The sequence below is a fragment of the Hibiscus syriacus genome, unplaced genomic scaffold (genome assembly GCF_006381635.1).
Source record: "Hibiscus syriacus cultivar Baekdansim isolate YM2019G1 unplaced genomic scaffold, ASM638163v2 tig00110020_pilon, whole genome shotgun sequence".
Taxonomy (NCBI): Eukaryota; Viridiplantae; Streptophyta; class Magnoliopsida; order Malvales; family Malvaceae; genus Hibiscus; species Hibiscus syriacus.
In genome coordinates, this window is record NW_024062568.1 from 1,284,739 (window position 1) to 1,298,206 (window position 13,468).

General features: G+C 33.5%; 2 protein-coding genes across 2 annotated transcripts; one reads left to right on the forward strand and one right to left on the reverse strand.

The window, feature by feature from the left end:
• The first annotated feature begins 295 nt into the window (after positions 1–295).
• LOC120213159 (nudix hydrolase 16, mitochondrial-like) lies at positions 296–11,001 on the forward strand. The gene is made up of 4 exons (XM_039211304.1): positions 296–671; positions 2,890–3,004; positions 5,277–5,360; positions 10,708–11,001. The coding sequence occupies exons 1-4, from the start codon at positions 601–603 to the stop codon at positions 10,984–10,986; spliced, it is 549 nt and encodes a 182-aa protein (XP_039067235.1). The 5' UTR covers positions 296–600; the 3' UTR covers positions 10,987–11,001.
• Positions 11,002–11,348: 347 nt separating this feature from the next.
• LOC120213027 lies at positions 11,349–11,864 on the reverse strand. Its single transcript, XM_039211176.1, has one exon. The coding sequence runs from the start codon at positions 11,804–11,806 to the stop codon at positions 11,372–11,374; it is 435 nt and encodes a 144-aa protein (XP_039067107.1). The 5' UTR covers positions 11,807–11,864; the 3' UTR covers positions 11,349–11,371.
• Between the last annotated feature and the right edge of the window lie 1,604 nt (positions 11,865–13,468).

A 13,468-nucleotide genomic window follows, 5' to 3' on the forward strand; every position in this document is an offset into this window, starting at 1 on the left:
TAAATGAGTATAAAAATTTATACATACTCGTTTATTTAGCTTAATAAACGAACATTTCTATTCATTTACACTCTTAATCCCCTTATTGTGAGAGGGACTAAATTACAAAATTTCAAAAAGTATGAAAAACTAATCCCTTGCTAGTAATTATTTGTTGGGAAATTTGCATTGAGCTGATGGGAAATGTAATTTATGCAGCCACGTATTAACCAGCTCAGCTCACATGCTTTTTTTTTTACCACTTCACCGCTCGATCCGTTCTTAGCGCTTCACCTCTCTGTTTCATTCTTTCTTCCACAAAACTGATAATCTTATCGCATTCATTACGATTTATGATTTAAACCCCCCCCCCCAAAAAAAAATTTAACATAAAAAAGGCAAGAAGGTCCCAACCATTGAACGATGCTTTGTAGCATTCATCATCACCGTCAAATCCAATGCCAGCAGCAATGGATGAACCGTAATCTTGTACAAGCCTGAAACTCATCCCAAAAAATAAAAAGAAAAAACACCAACCATGATCGCCTTAGTTGAAATCAAGAGAATTTGAGATTTTAAAAGAAAGAAAGAAACTGGGTTTTCCTTTTTCTTCATATTATCATGTCGGATTTGGTGGCCCGTACAGGTCGGCTTCAGCAAAGGTACGAGGCTGGGTTTCGCCTTGTCGCTGGGTATGTCTTTTTGTTTATGGTTATTGTTTTTGCTTAATCTGTGTAATGTAGATGTAGAGAATATGCTTTGATTGATCGTTTTTCTAATTTTTTTATCTTATTGAATGGTGTATTTTGATTGGAATAAAAATTAGCTGACCCTATTTCCATATGTAATGGGGTAAGGGATGTATTCTGATTGGAATGTTTTATTAATTATTGGGTTTGAGATTGATTTATTTTGATTGATCAATTAGAAAGTGGGGTTTGTTCTATTTTTTGTGTTTGTGAATGACAACGCTCCGTTTTAAGCTTTGAATGATTCAAATCATATGTGGGATATTGGCAAATGGGTATGTTTTTGTTTTCGTTGTATATCTTGTTGCCTATGTATTGGTTGCATTGGCATATTAAATCATGAATGGGGGCATTTGAAGGCTGGAATTGTGCATATTAAGAACAAGTTCTATATGAATAGCAAATGTGTTAGTTCTCAGTGAGGGTTTATTTTGTTTTATATGAAAATGTTGTATATTTGAATGGTTCACTACATTCTCAGATGAGCGTTTGTTCTCTCTTCTTCTTCTTCTTCTTCTCTTCTCTTGTTTTGTGCGTGTTTGTGGATGTATGTTGAGATAGTTCTTTTAAGGTCTGAAGATTTTATTACATTTTTCAGATAAAGATCAGGTATTTTCTGTTTATGTTTATAGGATTAGTTCATTTGAGGTCTCAACTATTTTTCCGTTCTTGGCATGAAAATAGGAAATGGATATATTTTACTTTTGCTGTGTATAGATAGATTGTCTTGTTTTTAAGAGTGTAAAAGTGCACATTTTTCATTTTGAAATGGTTTATTACATTCTTGACATGAAACTGCTAGTGGGCGTTCCCTGTTTTTGTTTTTCTCTAGTGCAAAACTTGGGGATTAGTAGGTGGAGTTTTTTGTTTTTTTGGGGTTTCTATGAGAAAAGTCAATGATGCCAGCTTAATGGTTTATTAAGTGAAAGATTCGTAGAATTTTCTTGTCTATGTTGCTGAATGAGCTTTCAGAACAAAAGGTCTAGGATAATCTTCGCGAATTTCAGTATAATTGGTATTTGGAGTGTTTGGTTTCAGAAATGATATTTTCTCTTGGAGCTAATTAAGGAATATCGAAATTTCATGAATGATTCATGAGGTGGAACAATTAGCATATCAACCTGACCTTGGTTGTGACTTTGGGCAGATATGACGCATGACAAAGATATAGTGAGACCTTCTAGGAAATTTCGTTTGTTTCATATTGACTATTGGTTTGATATTTTGGTATTGATGAGGAATAGGCTAGCTATGTTTCTCAGTAGTCAAATGGTTATACAATCCTTTAAATAGTCTTTTTGGTTTCTCAAAAAAGGAAAGGAAAGGGAAAGAATAAAGAAAAGAAAAAAAGTAAAGGAAGAAAGAAAAACCGGGGAAGATAAAGAACGATCTTAGAGAGAAAATTTGCCAATATCCTTTGTTTGCAGTAGATCAAGTAGCTTAATCCATATAACTATGATTGACAATTGAAGTTATGCTGACTTTAACATTGGAACTAAATCAAAAGAATTTGCCTAGGGGGTAGGACATTCTTTAATTTGTTACCGGGACTCAAGTGTGAGAATCAAATATAAGTACATCCAAAGGGGGTATGTTAAATCATAAAAGTTTTCATCTATTTGTAGTGTCCTTAGGTCATATCATACCCATGTCCAGAAAATCCATACATGGGTATCGGAAATGGTTACTTAGAGAAAAATGAAAAGGGCCATGTTGAGTTTTTCAGAAGTTTTTTCATGTATTTGGAGGGTCCTTCGAAGGCCATATCCCATACCCACGTCCAAAATATCTGCACATGTGTGTAGGAAATGTTTACTTCAAGAAAAATGAAAAGTTAGAGTTACTTAGTCCTTCAATATTAATGAGACGTGCTATTCAAGATGCCATTGAATGGGGCCCCTTTCTGTTTACTGCTTGTTTTTTCTCCGCTTTGATGGTAATGTGACTGGATTTTTATATATACCTTTTTGGAAGAATGTTTGGTCTTCAATCTTTTCTTTTTCTTTCCCCCTTTTCTTGCTATTTTGGATTGGGATTGAATTGTTTCATTCTGAATGTAAGGAGATAGGCATTGAATTGTAGAACACTTCAATTTTGAAGTTTTTGAAAATTCTATTCACCATTGAGCTTCATGTGCTAATATTCGCTCCTCTTTTGACAGATGTATTCCATTTAGGTATAGAAATTCAAATGAGGCAGATGATGTAAAATTTGGAAAGGTGGTTGAGGTTTTGATGATTACCTCAACTAGCGGACCTGGTCTCTTGTTTCCAAATGTAAAAATCGTGTTTGTTCAGGCATGCACTGTAACACTTACTTTCTTTTCCGTGCTTCCTATCATTCTGGACCTGCTTAAGTCCATTATGCGGTAGAAGACTGTTGCATTTATTTTTGCTCATATATACACTACTGTTGATAGTAATAAACATATTTTTTTTTGAAAAACACATGCATCCAATCTTAGTTATGTCGCAGACTCACAGTATCTGTTAATATTGGATTGCATTTTGGATTACCCATTATTAGCCTTTACTTTTAGCTCCTGTTCTTTTTCTTGCAGTTTTTTATCTAATCAATCTAGTGTACAACATTCAAATTTCTTATTAACATTTACAACAAAATAGTCTGTTTACTTAGTATTTGATAATACCCATGTTACTCGCACTCCAATGCAAGTGTCAGGAATAAATGCGTCCGACATGGATATGTTCAATTTTCCTAAGTTTTTCATGTATTTGGAGGAAGGGGTGTGCAAATCCGGGTACCCGGGTTTTCGGTTACCCGCAACATCCGGGTCGGTGATTTCTCGGTCTCTTGTGGGTACCCGGTACCCGTTTTTTTTTCATTTTCAAATTATTAATTTAAAAAAATATACACAAATTTAAATGTTCGAAACTTTGAATTACATACTCTAACATCCGAACATAAAATTTAAAAGTTCGAAATACAAAATCTAATAATCCATATTTATATATATATATGTATAAAAAAAAACTAACCAAGTACTCGGGTAACCGAGTACAAGGAAAACTTCAATTTTGTGACCTAGGCCCGACCCGGGAAATGTCGGGTTGGGTACCCGACCAGACCGGGTAAACTTTTTTAGAAAATTACCCGGATTTTTAGGTCCGGGTCGGCGGGTCGGGTCAACCGGATCGGGTAGTTTTGCACACCCCTATTTGGAGGGTCTTTTGAGGATTGTATCCTTATATCCATGTCTATACAGCCGTTGGACACTGGAACGTAAAGAAAAGAAAAATGAAATGTTCGGAGTAACATACAATAAACAACAAATTAGAATAAGTATGATTTGCACTTGTCTCTTGGATAACAGGAGGTACTTTGGTAATCTATTAATTGGGTTGTAAGTAGTTATGACATCTTCCAATCATATTAGATTGAAATGTTGTTTTAAGTTTAGAATAAAATTTTGCTGAGAGGTAACTATGTTACTCGGACTTGGATGTATCAAACATGGGTATGATCAAATCTTATTCTAAGATTTTCATGTACTTGGAGGGTTTTTAGAGGATCATATCCCCGTATCCATGTCCAAGTATGTGGTTGAAACAGTTGTCAAACATGGATACTTCAGAGAAAATGAAGATCTCGGAGTTACGTAGGAGGTAAATGTTTCATGGAAATTGTTGATGATTCTGATTTGACTTTATTGAATTAGATCATGCAATCTCATTAAAAGTATGGCCATCTATGGACAACAGTTCCTTTTAGGAGAGTTAAGGTTTGAATGATTTATCTTTGAACAGATATTGTCTTGTACTTACCGCAGATTAATAATAATAGAAAAAGGTTTGAATGATTTAACTGGTCTTTGACAATTTTGTTATTACTTGTTATCGTTGATGGGAGTTTAAGCAGATGATTATTCTTGGCTGAATTATTGAGATTTCTTTAAATAATCAATTGCGATTCATATATTTGAATCCAAAGGTTCATTTGACTGTAGAGTCTGAAATGCAAGTCCAACAATATTTTTTCTTACTTGGTGTTCCCGTCTCCATACTAGGTGTTTCTCTTGCAAACTCTTTTAGTCGAACACAGTTGAATTTTTGAACCAGCTTCCTTTTTTATTTTTCCTTTGGAACTCAATACAAAAACATTCCTATGAATATATGTTTTTTCAGATTGTTGAAATTAACCTAGAGCTAGAGTTTGGAGTAATAAAAAGTTAGTTCTAGCTAAACTTTAAGATTCTTTCCAATAGTTTTTCTTGACTTACCTGTATCGGACATTCACTTTGATATACATTAGGATATGGGTGTATGGATACGACTTTTTAAAGAACACAGAAAAACTAAGAAAAATTAATAATGCCAGTGAACATCCATATCCTATACTCGAATCACAGTAACATAGTATAGTATTATTCTTGCCATTAAAGAATATGATATCTACATATAAATAGTGGACCTAAATGAAGCCAAAATTAGTTGGTTGGTTAGCGTGTTTTCTTATTATCTACATTTTGGAGAAGAGAGTCTTTTTAAAGTAACATTTTGTTATGAATATCTTGTTCTCTGATTCTAGGGAGGTTGGGAGAACGATGAAACAGTTGAGGAGGCTGCCGTGAGGGAAGCTATTGAAGAAGCTGGTGTCCGAGGGGATTTATTGGTGAATTTTCTTCCTCACTTATATTTATGCGTTTTATATCGATATCTTTCTAGTTCATGAAACGCTATAACATATTTTCTGACATTCATTCATCCCTTGATGTATTCGATGTTTTCAGGATATATTTCTAATATTATTTGTTACTTTGATGCTGCTTTCATTTTTCTTGAAATACCCCAATTTGACACCATGCCCTATACATATAGGACAAGGGTATTGGGATATGAACCTTAATACACACACACACTAAGAACATAGTTAAGTATTCCTATGTTGTACATACACACATCCGATGTTCTCACCCTTGTTCAAGTAACATAGGTCGACATTGTCATCAACTTTTCAGTAAGACTAGCAGCATTCAGGCGTATATATTATATATAAGAAAACACTAAGAAAATAGTAAAGTATACCTTTGTCATACATATACATGTATCCGACACCTGAGTTCAAGTAGAATGCTTTATAGTGCCATAGATCTGGTATATTTTCTACGTCATTGCTTTATCCTCTTGAACGCTTCTCACCTATGTTGCTCTCACCTTTTATGTTCCTTCCAATACTATTGCCCAATATATATCTAGACATGGTATGGAATACGATCCTCTAAATGAGAAAAAAAACCTTTTGAAAAAACGGAACAGATCCATTTCTAAGATATACTAATATCCAACACACACATTCTGTAACCCCCTCAGACCGATGCGGATAGCCCGATCCGATCTGGAGTGTCACATTAGGGCCAAAGGAGCGACCCACTATAAAATTAGCGGAAAATTTAAAACTTTTCTTAAAACATGTAACGTATAAAATCATTTATTATTATTCAGAAATAAATAGGTTTTTCAAACTCAAATATAAAACAAAATACAATCCACATGCCCCCTAATCACATGTACCATACTCTGCAAGCAACTGGAAGAACTCCCTTACTGATGTTTATAGCTGTACTCGTACAATTCTTTTAACCTACAATGGTGAGTAATAGAGTGAGCTTCGGAAAGCTCAGTAATACAGAACTACCAGATGATGCTACATGACATGCAGATAAATGGGAAGCCATAATTTCCTTATTGAATCAAACGTATACCAGTTGCGGAATAATCTAGGGTTCCATTAGTAGTTCATCGAGTAGAATCCATGAATCTCAGTTTATAAGAAAGCTTTCATACATCACATTTTCATGAGGTCGAATAGGGTATCTACTGTGTTCCATCAGTACGATAAAATCATAATAGGTACACTAATCAAATGATAGTTTAGTAAAATCCCATAAACCATACTGTAGTGGAGCTTTTTAAACTCGTATTTTAAACCATCTTACAAAGAGTTAACCTAAGGGAACATCTTAGGGCTGAGAGCCTATCCAAGATAGATTTTGGGGTCATGAGGCCTACTTAAGAACACATCTTAGGGCCGCAGGGTACCCGAGAATGATCTCAGGGCCGCAGAGCCTACTTAAGAGTCACATTTTGATCAGAGCTGTACTTTACAAATCTGTATCTCCAAGATACAGTTTATACAATGATACAAATCCATAAGCCATCACCGTTAAGTCGGTGCATCTATAAACCAGTAACCATAGATTTCAGTGTACCACATGTTAAAACAATAAAATAATTTTCAAAATATAAAGAACACACTAGAGAATCCAAATATTTTTCAGATGTATTTTGTAGTTATCAATATGGATAACATGAACTTGTGCAATTTGATCGGATTTCAGTAATAAGATCTTATTGAAGAGAATCGATTTCTAACCGATCTAATCAGACATTTCAGATTGATACTTTAGAATTCCACTAAGTTTCTATGTGCATCAAGAAAACGTTCAGGAACCTTTATACATAATAATTCTAAATTCAGATTTACTGCGAGTGATTTCATTACCCAAACAATCAGGGGTATTGAGAAATACTTTGAATTCATAGGATTTCAGCCCAATTGAACCAAATGAGGTATTCCGAATATTTTCCTTCTGCGTTACTTGCGTTTTCAAACATGACCGAAGTGATTTTAGATGAAAATAAAGAATCAAAGATTCAAGTCATTTACAATCTATGACTATCGACCGTATTATCAAACAACTCGAGTTACACAACTCTCAAACTGATGCATGTCAACAAGTCAATTCATTATCCTTCCAAGTGTATTCACTCTTTAATACCATAATGCAGATTCATAGATCATCCCCATAATCATCGCTGAATAGATCTCCAACAGTCTTTATTTCATTTCCATATTTCAACGATATCAGGAAATACGGACGTACTTGATTCATGGTTCATAACCCATAAAGACAATTCATCATGTAAGTTCAACAGTGTTTCCAGACTCATCCAAATCACTTATTTAATCCTCATTCATTGAGGTTATTTAGTCCATTTAACAATCATGTCTATTCTTGTTACTTTAGAGTTTTCCAGAGTAATTCAGACATTTCTGAATTCCAAATACATATTGCATTTCCATTCAGTTTAATTTGGTCTTCGTGGTTTATTTGTCGAACAAACGTCCAATTCTTAATACTGAATGTGATCTAGAGTTGAGTTGAGCTGAATACTTCCAAAATTATCATCGAGCTAAACTTGAGTAGACAAACACGTATTCAAGTAATATCTATGCCGTTCAGGTACTGACATGTCATTAAAGTTGATTGGCTTACTTAAGCTGTGTTCCATAACTTTTTAAAGGTAGTCCAATACCTATGCTTATTTGGATTCCTTAATTAATCCAAGGCATTTACTTAGAATATGACACAAGGGTATTTTGGTCATTTTGTTGCTCAATGTTTTTTTTTCATTCATTTCAAAGCTTGAGGATACCTAATCATTCTTGAGTTTGGTAATATTCTTGGTCATTTGCATTCCAAGGGTATTCTGGTCATTTTACAAATTCATTGTAGTCTAATAATTCATTCCGTCCGATCTTATTATTAAATTCAAACTTATCATTTATGTCAGTCACATCGAACTATTCTGACAGATCTGATGTATTTCAATCCTTTCCATCCATATGATCTTATTATTTAATTCCAACGTATCATCTTTTCTAATCACTTCGAACAATTCTGACAAAAGAGCACCCTCGATAATTTATTCTTAACTCGGAGTTTTCCAGGTTAAAAGTCTTTTTAGACATTACTAACGAATTATTAGGAATTTTCCATACAAAAGTAGGATCTCAACCATTAAATCAGTAATTTATCGGTTTAAGAATAAATTCTCATGTTATTATCTCATTCAGAGTCAACTTGGACTATTTTTACATTTCAAGGGCATTTTCGTAATTTATTAACCATATAATTTCGGTATTAACTCTTAACGAAAATAATTATACTTTAAAGATCCAATGGTTAATTGCTTTCTCAAACATTCTTTGATCTCGAAATGATTCCTTAACAGACTTCTAATATATTGCATAAACCTTATTGGGTTAAAACCCGGTTATCCAAATTTCCAAGTAAAACTAACATTTCTTATGCACATCTGTAGTTTTCTCAGATCAATATATCCTTTCAAAGTTATTAGTCAACTTTCAGGGACAATTCTTGTCATCTTACATCATAAGGGTATTTTCGTAATTTTATCATACCAGAATATTCTCATAATTTTCAATCCAAGTACCTTTGATGAAATAAATTATAATTTACATAACCAGACTGATTCATTTATCAATCACAAAGCTTGTAGTTTAATTCCAATTGTCCTCCAATTTCTTATATTAGTCATTCGATCTGTATTCAATTACCGAATTTTTACCGCATTCATATTGATTGTATAAATTAATCAACTCCACAAAAATGATCAACATTATTTTATTCATGCATTTACCAATATCAACATGTTCCATAAAGCATAAAGAGGTAGTAAAGTATTATCTCGTTTTTCGTGCAATACCGATCGATCATAAAAATTCCATTCGAGCGCCTTTGATCTTCAATTCAACTTCCAATAATTCATCAGATACATATCAACATAAATTATATAAAAACGGAGCTTAATTACGATAAACGGATCGAATCGGGTGATAAATCAGTGAAAAATAGCTTACCGGGTTCGAATTTGGCGAAACAGAATTCGGATTCGGATTCAGGACGTCGAAAGCATAAAATATGACTTTTCAGAAATTTGAAATTTTCGGTCAAAATCAAAGTCAACGGGCTTGACCGGTAATTTCGAGGCCTTCGGGTTCGAATTTTGAAAAACGGACTGCGGAATCGGATTTGGAACCGTATTTGGAACGTCGAAAAATGTTAGGATATGTATACTCGGTCAAAGTCAAAGGTCGTTTAATGCCCGGTCAAAATCCGTCAAAGTTTTGGTCAACAGTGGTCAACGCCGGTCAACTGTCAACGAGTCGGTCGTTGGGTTGTAACCGATCAAACTTGCTCCAAAACAGGTCATTTGGACCATCCCCACGCGCAGTGGCGAAGCGTGGGACCCCTTCCGGCTGCCTAAAAATCACGGAAAAATTCTTAAAAATTATTTTGAGCGATTCCGAGATACTTACAAAGCTCGGTTCACAATTTTGAACGGCGGAGAGCTCGATTTCAACAAATCAGAAACTTTGTCCGCTTCACCTCCTCACGCGCCGCCGTCAACGGAGACCAAGGATGACACCGGCAGACTCGGAACGATGCAAGGAACACAATAGTGCGGGAGGTGTCGTAAACGGATGCTCGGATCGTCGTGAATCGATGAAAAACCAACTGAAATCGGGTTATTACCGACGATACTTCCGACTGAAATTAACGACGAACGGCGACGATTCATGACAAAAGGTTTGAGGGGATTTGTTCCTCGCTCGACAACGAACACGATAGTGGTTTCGGCTCGTCGATCGGAGGTCGGACGGCGAATAGATCGGAGTTGGAAGAAGGGTCGTTGGAGAATAGGAAAATGATAATTTGTAGAAAAACATGAGGGAGGGGTTATAATTCATTCAAAAGAAAAATGGGTAAACTATGAGTTTAGCCACTGAATTTTATGCACTTCTTAAAACGGTCTACAAATTTTAAAATTTTACAATTTAATCCACCGTTTCTTTCAAAAATACCAATTAAATCCAATGCTTTATAATTTCTTAAAATTTAGCCCCTAAATTGGGGTGTTACACATTCAAGTTCAAGTAATAGGTTATATTTTCTCTTTGTACAAGAAATTAGCTGCTGCTTCATCCCTATTAGTTTCAGAATCTCTTAACATGGTCACCGGAAGATTTCAATTATTCCTCTGGTTGCCTTTACACCATGAGAATTGCACAAATTATTTATCATGCGTAAGATTGTTGCATTTACCTCTTTACTCTAGGTTGAAAGTGATCTAACTTCTCTTATGGCATTTAGGATTTCCTAGGATTTTATCATTTCAAGAGCAAAACTCATCAGGATGAATTCAGTCCAGAAGGGTTATGTAAAGCTGCAATGTTCGCATTGCTTGTGAAGGAGGAACTAAGTTCGTGGCCGGAGCAGAGCACTCGGATGAGAAACTGGCTTACGATTCCGAAAGCACTGCAAAGCTGCAGGCATGAATGGATGAAAGATGCTTTAGAGAATGGCTTTTTTAAGTGGCTTGCACAAAACAAGTGGAAGTCCTCAAAGTTTTCAATCAGCATTTTAACTTAAATATGAAGCATTTGCATTAATAAAAAAAATCAGAGATGTACACTCACTAGTGCTTACTTTGTGTTAACTTGACTCTCTTTTATAAATTAGAAGACATTTGTAGTTGTGATCATATTTAATGTGGTTTGATTTATGTTACTCGGCTTCGGATGTGAAGTTGAGTGTCGGGTTCGAGTACGTGTTTGAACTAAATTTATACCTGTGCATAGTACAGGAACAATAAGATCAAAAATTTTCTTAAAAAATTCAATAATCAATCATGCAATTTTTTCTTAAAAAAACTCTATTATTTATATAAATTAAAGCCCATAGCTATATATAATAATTACATGTAATTATATATAATTACAAACTTTAATTATATATAATTACATACTTAAATTAATTAAACTGAACCAAAGCTTCTAATAGCATCAAACTGCGATGGATCATGGAACAAATTTGATGTAAACATCCCCAAGAAACTCCCTTCCGACATAATTCCATCATCAAATGGACCAAACACTGATTGATCGTTGTTGAAATCAAGCAGGGGCAGCTGACCAATAACACCATCACCCTCAGCAGTAGTCCTCGTCGTGTCGGAATTCGTCGGCGAGTTCTCGGGAGTGGTGTCATTGTAGCTAGAGCTGTCGATGAACCGGTCGGCGACGTCAGAGTCTTTGCCAGTGAGTTCTTGGACCAAAGCTCGGAATTGCGAGGCACACGTCTTGACCTTCATGGGACTGGAGATATAAACGACTTTCAAATCTTTCTTGGAATTTCTCCTCTTCGAGTTCTTCTTGGTTCTCTTCACTTGATGAACACCGAGTGCATCCATGGATGAAATTAAAAGAAGAAAAGAGATTTGAGTACCCTTTTCGGAAAGGAATTAATAAGACTTGATGATGAACATGTGAATAACTTTAATTAGGGTTTTTAGGTTTATATAGGGGTATGGAATTTGGATTTTTTTTTCTTCTAGTAATCAATGGTGCTTTCGTGGAAAGAGATAAGATATGGAAAAATATATATTATTTGATAAGGGAAGAGGAAGCTTACAAGAAAGAAAGGAATGGAAAATATTTAAAAAGAACTAGAAGATTCTCTATAAAATATTAGATACCAAATTTATCTGAGTTGAGTATTTTACTTGAATTTATTACATATTATAAATAATAGAAAATTATCTGATGAGTAAATTTTTAACTTTTATTTATTTTAATACTAAACCTTATAACTTAAAATCACAATTTTTAAATTCAAAACTTTATAATCACAAATCCGTAACTCTTTAATCTTAATTTTTTTTATTAAACTAAATGTGATTACAAAGTGATATTTGTTCTAAGTATTTTTAACTATTTAACAATGAATGTTCAATCATCCTTACAATCGTTGCTGATCAAACCTATAAATTTTAAGAACAACAACAACTCCTTTAATCACTGAAATAATTTGATCTATGCTAAATCTTAGATTTTAAAGTTTAAAACTTGGACTGACAACGACATTCAAGGTTATCAATATATTTAGATAAAATACTTTTAATTATTAAATCGTAGTTTTAAAGGTAATCGGAGCTTTTAAATAAAATAATTGATATAAATTTAATAAAAATAATAAATGTATTAGAACAAGGTTTAAGGATTGAGAGGAGCGTATTTTGGTACATTGTAACTAACTGAATAAAGTGAAGAAATGGATAAAAAGCACGTGCGCAGACTCTTGTGACCGAGAAAACTTGGACTTTCTCTCTTTTTGCCTTGGAAAACAAATATATCTTTTCCGTGGCTAATATGCATTGGTCGACCAAACCTGCCCTTTTCATTTTGTATACTTTCTTATTTTTTAATTAAATAAATAATTATTATTTTTTAAATCTTGAGTTTGAATACTACGTTTATATTAATGTTTAGATATTTATTATTAAATGATTAATTTTTTTGAACATACACTATATTATAATAACTACAAACTAATAAAAATAAATTTTTTTATTTTGTCTTTTCAATTTTTTTTAATAATCTTATAATATTTTAACATTTTAATGCATTGTAGGCTTATTTATAAAAAAGTAAGTTGTTTGTCTCAGAGTGAATCAAATTAATCATAATTAAATTAATCAAAATTTTTAATCATTAACAATATTATTTTTCTAAAAAAAAATAGATAGATTACTTTGAGTTTAATCGAGATGTTTTTTCATTTGGGTTAAAATTTAATTGAGTATTGAAAGTTTAATAAGTCTAGTGTGGATAAAAAATAATTGAGCCTTAATTCTTAATAGGTTTGAGCTTCGGCATAATGTCAAAAAATGCATCTATTGATTAAATAATCACTTTAACTCTTATTATTATTTTTTTTGGATATTTTGAAATCCAAACATTTCATTTTGGGGCAAAACAACCCCTCTATATATGAAAATCGTTAGCTAACAAATGATTAAAGCTAAAAAAAAATAGGGGCCTTTTTACCCTTAAATAAAATATTGAGGGTCAAA